The following is a 12,161-nucleotide window of genomic DNA, read 5'->3' as shown; positions in this document are numbered from 1 at the left end:
GAGCACAAAATTGTGGGTTCCTATGATGTAGCCTCTCATGGGCAACTGTGACCTATTTGCTATCTGCAAATCACAGCAGAGCATTCCTTGACTACCTACAGGGTATAGCTGGTAGCATGAGGCAGGCTCAGGGCTGCCTACACTGCCCTTGACCTGACTAAGTGACTATCTCCATGGTGGTCTTGGGATAACTCTGCTTGTGATAGCACCTTACTTTGCTGAAGCAAATGTCTCTTGACACATGGTCATGATGTACCCTTCCCTGTCCCTTGTAAAACTGTCCCCCATTCCTTTTCCACCTTCCGGTCCTTATTTCTCATACCATTGTTGCATTATCAGCTTTTACTAGCCTGTGTGCTTTAAATAAAATGCATAAGAACTTCTGCTCAAGCAGCAGAATCTTGCCTTGCAAACCTGCTCTACAACTGCTGTGTTCCTCACTGAGTTCTCGCCACAAAGCGGCAACACAGGTCCTGTTACAACACAAAACAGTGCAGTTGCTGTGGAAAACAGTGTGGAGGTTCCTCAAAAAATTAAAGGTAGAAATACCGCCTGACCCTCCCTTCTTCTTGCTGAAGATTTAGCTGTTGGCTGTTTGTGGCAAAGGAAGAGGCAGCTAAATCTCATAAAGATGAAGGCCAGATGAGGGATGGTGGAGTGTTGGCTGATATGTGAAATAACTGCAATACCCAATTCTGGACTATTTAATGAAGAAAAAGAGAAAGAAACATTTCTCTCCTTTGTCATCCTTATTTTAGGTCTCCGTTACTCTCAGCTGACCCTTATTTCAACTAATACATTTAGGAATATGAAATTACTGCTAAATCACAAGCTTTCACAATGTTTATTTAGACAGGGATCTCAACTGTATCATAGTTCACTGGGAATTGATCTGGATCAAGAGGGGATTATCTGGAATGTGTGGTATGTGTGAATTATGCTGATGGGCCAGTGACTGGGATTTATATTTTTGGCAACAATAGACAGGTGATGGATACCAGTGACTTCCAGTTGATTTCTCTCTCTTCCTAAAAGACTCACTTGTTTTAAAAAGTAATTAAATTTATTGACTTATTGCTTACATAATTGTTCATTTTTGTACAATATTTGATTTCTCCCCCCAAGTGTAGTTCCCACCACCATAGCCTGTGAACCCTCACCACAATACCTTGGGCCCTTCCCGCCCCATTTTGATCACTGCCCCCTCCCCTCCCTCCCGGACATGCCTCAGATATATGGTCAGCTTGCTAGTTTTGTCAAAGAATCACTCTTCAGATAAATAACTATCTATAGGAATGTTTGACAACCCTAGGCTGTTTGGGGTCCGTATTCCATCCAAGATTTCTGAGAATTTCTGGGTGGAACTTCTGTGTCATAGTATCTTTGGGATCTCATTCCTTGTCACATGCAAGGGATCTCATTCCTTGTCCTCTTCCCTCTGCAGCACAGGATATGACTCTTCCTTCTTCATCCCCTCAGAATACCTCTCTCTTAAACCACTTTGCCTGAAGGTTTGGAGATAAACAGTCAATTTCTCTGAGTCTTTTCATACTTGATGATGCAAAGAAATAGTGGCATTATTCATTATTTAACCTATTGTTATTCATTATTTATAAAGTTTAAAAAAATCCATTATTTAAGCTATTGTTCTTTTAACACTTTTTTTGTTGTATTAAAATATATATAACATAAAAAATGTCATTTTAAATGCCATGTAGAGATTTTTCAAAACATTAAAAATGGGTCCACTATATGGCCCACAATTCCACTCCTAGGAATCTACCCAAAGGACACAAAAACAGCATTTCAAAAGGAAACCTGCATGGCTTATCATGGCACTATTGACAGTAGCCAAGATATGGAAACAACATACATGCCCCCCAACAGATGAACAGATCAAGAAGAAATGGTATATACACACAATGGAATGCAACTAAGGGAACCAAAAAGGTGAACACATGCCATCTGTGGCAACATAGATGGAGTTGGATCGGATCATGCCAAGCACAGTAAGTCAGAAGGAAAAAGATAAATACTGGATGGTTTCACTTATAAACAGAAAAAGAGAGAAACCAAATAAAGGATTAGGAAAGAGATAAAATTTGCAATCTGAGCATAAACCTGAGGCATACAGCAGGGGTGGGGGAGAAATAGGGGTCAAAATATGGAGAGAGCGCAGAGACTATGGTGATGGGCAGGGTTCTATGGTGGTGGGAGAGCTACAGGCACTACGCCTGCTGGGCGAAATCAAATTCTGTCTCAAAATTAACAATGATGTAAGAGTGGAGAAGACCCAAATTTTCATTTAAAAAAGCCATTTTAACATATACAATTTTTTTCTTATTAATCCAGCTGTTTATTGCTTTTTTTGATTTTTTTTATAACAGTTTATTTTTACATCATTTTGTACATTTTTTTTCCCCATCTCAATTGTAATCCTTGCGGGTTTCCCATCACCATGTCACCCGTGTGCCATCACCATAATCCCGTGCACTTCCTTCCCCACCCACCCCCCGTTTTTGATCCCATTCCCCACTCTACCCCCCGCAAAATGTCTCTGGTATATGGTTGTTCATTATTTTTGTTATTTTCTCGCCTGGTCCATTATATTCCTGCTATGAGCGAAACCATCAGGTATTTTTCTTTCTCTTTCTGGCTTATCTCACTAAGCATGATCTTTTCCAGCTTCATCCAAGTTGCTGCAAAAGACATGTGTTTCTCTTTTTTGGTTGCTGAGTAATATTCCATTGTATATATTAACATATACAATTTTAATGAGAGCAATTTTAACCCTACATGTGTGAGCTACACACTTAGCTCAGTGGCAATAATTAGTCACAGTGTTGTATAATCATTACAATTATTTTATTTCCCAGAACAAATTGTTATCAGAGTCCCCCTCCTCACTCAAAGGTGTTACTATTCTCAATTAGATTATAGTTAGACTCTTTCTCTTTTTTTTTTAAAAGAACTGTTTTTCATTTAAAAATTTATTTTTGCCTAGAAGAATTGGGATGTAGACCATGGGTGTGAGGTTGGAGGATTCACTAGTGACAGAGTAGGGAGCTGATCAGGCAGACTTACTGAAATACACTGCTGAGGGGAGCAGCAGGACAGACAGGAGAGGTCTACCACACCATCTGTGGGTTAGCTTTCTGGCCAAGGGTCAAACTCAGGCCATAGTGGAGGAAGCCTGGTACTAGAAATAAAGCCTAAACCACCATGTAGGTCCTAATAGCTCTATTTGCAATCCCAAGTGCATGAACTCTGGGTCTAGAGCCGGGCTCTCAGTCACACTAATTTTCTTTTTTAAAGATTTATTTATTTGTGCATACAGAACTGGGGTACAGGCCAGAGGCCCGGGGGCGGTGAGAGACTTCACCAGAGACAGAGTGGGGAACAGAACAGGCAGATCGACGAAGTACACTGCTGAGGGGAGCAGAGGGCGGGTCAGGAGAGGTCTGCCACGCCATGTGGTCACCTCCGGGGCAGGTGGGAATCGAACTCATGCCGAAGTGGCTTTAGCTTCTCAGTGCTGCGCCACCAGGGAGGGCCCACACTAATTTTCAAAGTGCTGGGTTTGATTAGTTTCTTCCTAGAAACCATTTTCAGAAGGAAGGGATTGGTTGTTTACTGTAAAGGGACTGATAAGTCCACTCTCAGATTCCAGTTTGCTTAGAACTGATTGAGTCCATGGGAGTTAAATTCCTGGAGGGCAACTGAACCTTGGACTGGAGTGGAGAAGCAGGTTTGGGGAAGGCTGTTCTGTTATGCCACAGCATTGGGTTGGCCTGTAATGCCCTTCCACACCTGAGCATGGGAAAACAGCCTTGGGCATTCTTCCTGTCACCAACACCTGATGTACCTCTAGCAGTCTCATTGTCAGACTATATCCCATGATTCCAGCATATAGTAGCAGGAGGCCCCAGCACTCTTTGGTTTGAAAATTGGATGCACTTGGTGAAGTTCTGTTAAAGGAATCTTAGAAGCAGAGTCCTTATCTACTGGGAGGAGATTTTGGCATCTGTAGTCTGAGACACTGTAAGAGGAAGCAGAGAGGTTGGGTACTTGGAGGCTACCATACCTACCTTGGTGCATAGTGGAACAACAGAAGACAGCTCTAATGGGAGTAGATTCAAAGCGCAGGCTGCAAACACCTCTGGGCTTCCATCCCCCAGTGCCATTTGGAGTCAGAGTACCCAAGGATCAGATCTGGATGCCCTCCAAGGCTTGAATGTTGGAGCATCTGACAGATGAGTAGAGAAGAGGATGCAGGATGTCTGTTCCTGGTGGCAGGAGCATGGAGTAAAGACTGGTGGTACTGTTAGAGAGTTGGGGTGGGGTGGGGATGATGGTTGTGTTGGCAGGGACTAGTTGGTGGTTGGTATTCACACTGAACTGAGGCAATGGGAGGGATGGAATAAATCAGCGGTGTTTGAAGTGGGGTGGGCAACATGAACCATTGGAATGTAGAAGAAAATGAAAACTCAAATGTGTTTGTTACTTAAACATAAAGAAATTAAGATTTTGTCAATGTTGACTATATGAATTGACACAGGCACACCTACTCCTTCCATCAGGTGTTCATGTCATGGTCGTAGTAGAGATGACCTCAGGGAAGAGATGGAGTTCATCAACACAGGGTATGGGTGGGTAGAAAGTGGCATCCTTCCTGGTCCAGTGGCTTTCAAGTGAGTTGTGAGGTATGATGAATTATTTGTATCCCAAGCACTACAGAGAGGCTATATCATCTAACTATCATTTAACTAAATTAAATAGCACAAAAAGGGCAAGTGCCTTGAAAAGATTCCTGCAAAGAAATCCATAATTTTAAAAATAATACAAATAGTGGCAGCAATAACAAACTCAGAGAAAGGGCAGAACTATTTCCTACTACTAATAGGAGATCCATTACAATGAGTGTTAATTCTCACAAGGGAGTTGGCAAGCAAAAAGACTACCTGAAGTATGATTTATATCATATTGTTAACAGCCAACCTCATGGTGCATTGGGTTTTGAAGGATTAGCTAATAATAATATAAATATGCCATCACTCTCAGCAAGACATACATTCTATACACCCAGAATATAAAATATTATAATTGTGAGTGAGGTACACTCCAACTTATGCATCAGTTGTGTACTTTTGTGATATATCATTACATGTAACAAACATGATTAGACATCTCTTGTGACCAATAAAAAATAACCAGAAAATGGCCCTTCCTGGTGGTGCAGTGGGTTAAAGCACAGCACTGAGAAGCTAAAGCCACTTCTGCATGAGTTCAGTCCCTGCTTGTCTCTAAGGTGACCACATGGCACAGCGGACCTCTCCTGACCCGCCCACTGTTCTCCTCAGCAGTGTACTTCCTCCATCTGCCTGTTCTGCTCCCTACTGTGTCTCTGGTGAAGCCTTTCACCCCCTGCACCTCTAACATGTACCCTAGTTCTGTATGCATAAATAAGTAAATCTTTAAAAAAAATAACCAGACAATCTTGGGAGAATATTGTTCTATTTGCCACCATTCAAATGATTGAATTACTACAAAGACAAGATGGCAACACATAAAAGTGCATTCTGTTGAAAAACAGAAAAAAAATGGTTGACAATTTAAAGAAATGATTTAAAATACAAAAAGTTCTGAGGAGGTTGCCTATATGACTAGATACAAGTTGCTAACAAGTTCCATCTTAAGCCTTTATTATACTTTCCAATCATGGCATTCATAACCTAGTATCTTTTTGTGATCTACTAAAGATTTGTTTATAATGTGAATGACTTATTCATTAAAACATAATGTGGTTTTCATGTGTAAAAGTATCCAAGGTTGCGCTGACTGGGATACAAACTAGGGGTTGGGGAGAGGGAAGAACCATATATGAAACTCATCAGTTGCACCATTCACTTTCCAACTACAACCATAAAGAAAATGAAGCTCAGAAGAGCACAAAATACCAGAGGATGTCAATAATATGGCTACTTTGAAAAACAGTTTAAAATAAGATGTGAATAATTTCATACTACTCAAAAGTTTATTGTTGATCAATGCAAAGTATGGGATTTAAAGATGTATTTCTTTAACGAAAGGCAAGTATTCCAAATTTGCCAACCTTTGATGTATTGGTTTGTGAGTCTCACAAGTATACACACATACACACAAATAAATATCTTAGCAATGAATTGAGAAAATAACTATGATTTGAAAGAATCATGTCATAGGGAAAACACTTTATAAAGTGCTGTTTGTTCCAGTGAAGGAAAATTATTTTATTGCTAAGAAGAACCATGTCATTGTCACCTATTTAGGCTGCCCTAGCCACAGCCTTTAAAATTAAGAAGTTTACTTTTAAGCCTATTTATAAAATCAATCTTCCACATGATGAATTTTGAGCATTAAAAAAAAACCCCTTTGTTAAAAATATTTGCAAGAACTGATAAAAACATCAAGAATGCTGGTTTCATGGATAAAGAGCTTCCTGGTGGAATCTCACATTTGCAAAATTGGTGGGTGGGATTTTAACAAAGAATTATAATAAATACAGTCAGAAGTAGCATTTATTTGTGTCTATTTATCTTTATGGGGTATTTTTGGGGGGGAGCAATAAATCCATTAGGACTAAGTATTGACAATGACTAACTTAAAAGCATACTTTTTAGTCTCATAAAATATTAAAGATTTATTAGGACAATTTTTAATCATGTTGCTTTTCACTAAACAGATTTTTGCTACTCACTTTAAAGTGGAAGGGAAAAACCATTGTATATCATTCATTAAAAATGAAGCAATTTAAAATTGTTTCATCTTTACCATATCCTTTTATAGGTTTTTAGCATACTTTATAAGATATTAATACAGTTGCATGGGCATATCATTTATAAATAAACTGTAAACATCAGGCTAAGAGGTAGGAGGAATAAACTTGGAGCTTAAATGAGACAATGATAAGAAAACAGTACAATGAGACACACCGGGTTATCACTATAAAAGTTTCATTTCCCCCATTGGAGACATTTGGTGTGAGAGATGAAGGGGGAAAAAAGTAGAGGATGGTTGGCAAATGTGGCATAGGGAGTGAGTGATGGAGGCATGTACCATTCAAGAGCGCTTAAAACAGGAGCAGGAGCGAGTGCTGGAACAGTCCAGCAAAAGAGCAGGAGTTTGAGGGTGTCCCTTTCCACGGGCGTGGGAACTGATAACGGAGATGTGCCCCAGGATGATGGGTACACCATCTGCATCTTCAGGAAAGTTCTGGGCTGCGGATGAGGTTCAAGAGTTACTAGTGGTTAAGAGGTTATTAAAAACATGGGTGAGGGTGAGATCCCCAGAGTAGAGTAGCAGGCTGAGAACCAGCCAGGAGGGTCCACAGGGAGCTTCCCTGCCCCGTGGAAAGTCAGGCCCTTACAGAAGGAGGTCATTAAAGTATGCGGAAAGTTAGGTGGAGAGGAGAGCAAGCGAGCAGAGAGGAGAGACAGACAACAGAGGACAGAGACAGAAACCGAGGCAGAGCGGGAGAGACCCGCTGGGGACAATTCTGGAAACTGTCTATTCCAAGAAAGGCGTGGTCACCCTTTCAAATGCTGAGAGGCCCGCAAGGGAGGCCACAGGGGAGACTCTGGCTTTGGCAAGTAACCGGTCAGTGTGGACTGGAGCGGAGGTGTTTAAACCAGAGTGAGGTTCAACGTGCGCGCGCGCGTGTGTGTGTGCGCGCGCGTGTGTGTGTGCATGTGTGTGTGCATGTGTGTGCGTGTGTGTTGGGAGAGGCAGGCAAGGTGTTTTGAGGGGCCCCGCCTGTCCTGAAGAAAACCCAAGCCTGCAAGTCCCTTCCGCTTCAGGGAAAGTCACCTGTTCGGGGACAGTAACGTTTGAATCTTACCTGAGAGTTAAAGTCCCGGCGGGGGTTGGTTCGCGCAAGTCCACACACCGGCGACAGCAGGTCCGGGGAATCTGCGCGGAGTCTGACCCGCGGCTGCGGCGGCCGCGCTTCCGGCGGAGGGACCCGGCGGCCGCCGCGCCCCTGGAGCCCTCAAGTTTCCTGTTGGCAGTGCGGCCGCGGCGCTTCAGGTAGCGGCGGACAGGCCCGGTTGGCCCGAGGCCCGCCAGGCAGACTTGCGCGGCGGCGCCCGGCCCCTGCAGTTCTGCTGCCCGGTCCAGGCTTGTCCTCGCGCGGCCCCCAGGTAGGGCGCCCACTCCGGCGGCGCGCAGCGGGCGGGCTTCTTCCCCGCGGAGGCGGCTCTTTCTCCTCCGGCTGAGCTGGCCGGAGGAACTCAGGGGTTGGGGTTTTGTAGAGTTGCGCCTCGAGAAAGCTCGGCCCCCCAGCCTCTGCGGCGGGGTGTGCCGCGTACTCTGCCGAGCTCCGGCCGGGCTGGGGTTGGGCACGGACGGGCCCGGGGCCCTGCCGACAGCCCTTCCGCGCCGCGGGCTGTGCGCCCTGGCCAGAGCCGCCGACTGAGCTCGGCCCAGACCCGCCACCTGAGCTCCAGCCCCGGGGCCGCCCCGAGAAAGCTCGGCCCCCCAGCCTCTGCGGCGGGGTGTGCCGCGTACTCTGCCGAGCTCCGGCCGGGCTGGGGCTGGGCACGGACGGGCCCGGGGCCCTGCCGACAGCCCTTCCGCGCCGCGGGCTGTGCGCCCTGGCCAGAGCCGCCGACTGAGCTCGGCCCAGACCCGCCACCTGAGCTCCAGCCCCGGGGCCGCCCCTCAGACCCACGGTATGGCGCTGTCCCCAGAACCTGGTGAGTGCTCATGATGCTGCACTGCTGACCTTGGGTCTGAGTCCCCCGGATCCCGCGGCCCTGGGCGGGAGTAGATCGCCCTGGGGGTCAGAACCTCTGCTTCCAGCTTCCCAGCAACCCACCCTGGCTTCATTCCCGTCCCTGCTCTCCCCCTGCCCCACCCCAACAGGCCCTTGCCCCACCCCTGTTCTTATCTCTGCAGTGGCCAAGGCTCCAGTGGCCTCTGGTGAACCGCCTTCAGCTTGGCTCCCTGGAGGCCTAGGCTGTATTACCAGGGTTTAGAGAAACTAAGGGTCCAGAGACTTGCTGCCACTTAAGCTCCCAGATAAGTTTCTAGGTGCTTGAGGACTGACCAGATGCTGAATGGTGATTGATGGCTGAGGTGGACCTCTACCTGGAAGCAGTGGAGGCGACAGGATGACAGGGTGATGGGGTCATTTGAGACCTTCATCCTTACCTCTTTGACTCTCTCCCTGCAAAGGAGAAGTAATTGTGCTGTCTCTGACAGTTGCTTTTCTGCCCTTGAACTTCCTGGTAGTTGCTTTGCCAGGGAACTACTAATAGCTTGTATTGGCTGGCAGAGGCCTCTGAGGGTGAGTTTTGAGAGGCCCTGGAATAACAAAACCTTGCTAACTAGAGTGTCATTTCCCCAGACTGTTAGGTCTTTGTCTAGCCGAAACTTGGTGATGACATATTAGCCAGGTAGCCGGATAAAACTTGGAAGCACTAGGAGGAATTTAGCATAGTCTTGGGTCCTTGTTGGTCATCCTGCTGGATGTGGTGGTCAACTTCGGGCAAAGTTGGCTGCAGCTGGAGTCCTCATAAGACAAATTCCTTCCTTGAGGAGACTACCAGTGCTGAGTGGTAGTCACTGAGCTCTGCAGATGGAACCCCCATCACTCTCCGAGAGTTGGCAGCAGGTTTGGGGTGGTTAGTGTAGCTTGGCTGTGAGTCTGAGGAGCCCACTTGCTCAGAGATGATAGCAGGGGCTCCCCTGCCTAAGAATCATGGGGTTTATAGGTGTGGGTTGCATGGAGATTTCTGGACCTCTCAGCCCCACCCTCAGTTCATCCTCAGTCCTTCTGAGAGTCTGGATAAGGGATGAGTGGCTCTTAGCTCATTAAAGGATTTTTTTTTTTTTGGAGAGATAAAGCCTATTTTACTTGTTTCTACACTGGACAACTTGCTGTTCAAATAATCTCAAAATCAGTCCTAGGTCCTGCAGATTTCATGGGCAGGTAGGGTTAAGGAGGAAGATGTCTTTTCTCCCCTAAAACTACTCATTGACCTTCTTGGTTCTTCCCCCAGATGTATTAATTTTCAGTTTCTCCATCTACTGCCTGCATATCCTGCACAGGAGGTCATGGCTTTGGACTTTTATGTATAGGGGGCTACAGGGAATGGGCTCTTGGCTGAAGTGCTGGTCATGTACCAGCAGAAAAATCATTTTTAGAGAAGGCTGCTGCTTTTCCTTCTGATCTGGTTTCACATTTAAGCATTGTTTCTTTCTCCTTGCACCCAAAAAGAAGTTTCAGAGAGTACCTGGCACATAATAGTGCTCAATAAATACTGTTGAGTAAAAGGATTTGGTGCATAGATGAAACTGTGTTCACTTCCCCAGTTGGATGATGATGATGACAATGATGTTGATTAGTAATACTTACAAAGCACACGCTATGTGCTGGGTACTATTCTAAGCACTTTACATATGTGTTGACTCATTTAATCATCATGGCCACCTATGAGGTCAGCACTGTTAATAACTCCATTTTATAGTGCATAAAATTGAGCTGGAGAAGTTTAGTAACTTAACCAAGGTCATGCAATGAAGTGTGGAACAAAATTCAAACCTGGGTAGCCTGTCCTGACATTATATCTTTAGCATATCCAGCACTGACTATCTCTTGCCATGGGTGGATTTATCTACTTAGTTTATTCACTCATTCACTATTTTAGACATTTATTCATTCAACCGTTATTTTTTGATGTCTACTGTTTTTCATACATCAGGGTTCAGTAGTGGATGATATTGTTGAGGTCTGCCATAGAAGGGATATTTAATAGGTAAAGCTTCTTTACCCAACTTCCCTGTGAGTCATGCATAGCTTAGAAATGAGAAGGAAAAATGTCCACAGCATCCTACTCAGGAAGAGGAGAGTAATAGCCTTCTTGATTAGGCATAATTTGATTCCAGTCTTTCCTGTCTTTAGGGGCTTTTAAGGGGCATTTAAATGATAAAAGTGAATGTAGTCTGGTCTCCTGGGCAGGAGATGCACACGCTGGGCTTGTTTATCACAGGTCGTCCTAATGTTTCTTCAAAAGGGAAATAAGGCTTTGAACTTGGGACCAGTTTTCCTCAACTTAAAGTCTCTAAGGAGACTTTAAGAAGAGTAGGCCCAGGTGGATTTGTGAGGTCCTGAGTGGAGCGCACCTTCTTGCCCTCTCGGGACAGAGTGCTGATTCCCTCCTAAACTGCCACTGTTCCAGAGGGCCTTCCACCTCTTTGGCTCCACCAAAACCCTTCCCTTGACTGTTGTCCGGATGGGTGTCATTTTAGGGGGACTGCTGCCCTTTTCTGTCCAGACCTACTGGAGTGGGTCTCAACCCCTAGCTTACCCCAGGAAGGCAGCTTTCTCTAGGCTGGAAGATGAAGGCTCAAAGTGAAGATATTTTCCAAAGCCCGTGCCACAGGATATTAATAGGTGTTTTTTCCTGTGGTGCTTGTGGGAGTGTCAAACAAGTGTGTTGAGTTAAACAAAGTGAAGCCGTTTTCTTTACTGTTGGACTTCTTAGGTCTTTACAGTTATCCTCCCTATAGGTTGCTTGTATTCCTATTGCTAGCAGGAATCGTCCATGAATCCCTGTAAGGGGCTGTGGTATGCAGTATTTTCCAAGCCTTTTGACCTTTGATATTTTATAGGCTACACTTTGGGACATGCTTATTTAGACTAAGGCTATCCGTAGTCTGGTTAGAAGTGCAGAATAAAATTCTGTGCATGTGTTGGGTCCAGGTGGTGGGTTGGTTACCTGCATGGGTTAGGATGCTGCTCCCCTTCCCCTTGTCGTATCTTCCCCCTTCCTACTTCCCACACCACACCACACACACACACACACACACACAAACAACAGAAGGAATCATTGCTCCTTCTCCCTTCTGACAGAACAGTACTAAAGGCTTGGGTTTTATTATTTTTTTCTCTATGCTTTAAGTTTGTTTAATTATTTAATGAGTAACTATTATCCGCCCTCTCGGTTGCTTGTAGCCTGCTGGTTGCACTGCTAGTGAAACAGCTGTGAAGACAGGTGGATCGTAATCTCTAGGTAGCAAGAGCTTAGTAGCAGCCTGAGGATCATGTATCAACCCTATAATCCTGCCCTGCGTGCACAGGAATTATTATGTGGATTCAGGAAAGCCTATTGGACTTGAGG

The 12,161-nt window shown here is 45.1% G+C and overlaps 1 protein-coding gene across 3 annotated transcripts in view; it reads left to right on the top strand.

The window, feature by feature from the left end:
• The first annotated feature begins 7,501 nt into the window (after window positions 1-7,501).
• The window catches only part of AMPD3 (adenosine monophosphate deaminase 3), a 43,898-nt gene continuing 39,238 nt past the window's right edge, over window positions 7,502-12,161 (top strand). Inside the window, exon 1 of one of the 3 annotated variants that reach the window (XM_012725513.1) lies at window positions 7,502-7,635. In XM_012725513.1, the coding sequence (XP_012580967.1) occupies window positions 7,578-7,635 (58 nt within the window). In that variant the 5' untranslated portion in view covers window positions 7,502-7,577. Of the gene's footprint in view, window positions 7,636-7,882; window positions 8,178-8,506; window positions 8,733-12,161 lie in introns of those variants that run through there. The other 2 variants (XM_012725515.1, XM_004683050.2) reach the window with 2 other exon arrangements.

This window comes from Condylura cristata, unplaced genomic scaffold (genome assembly GCF_000260355.1).
Source record: "Condylura cristata isolate star-nosed mole 26May11 unplaced genomic scaffold, ConCri1.0 scaffold00015, whole genome shotgun sequence".
NCBI lineage: Eukaryota > Metazoa > Chordata > Mammalia > Eulipotyphla > Talpidae > Condylura > Condylura cristata.
Note: the sequence above shows the minus strand (reverse complement) of the source record. Positions and strands in the feature narration are given on the sequence as shown.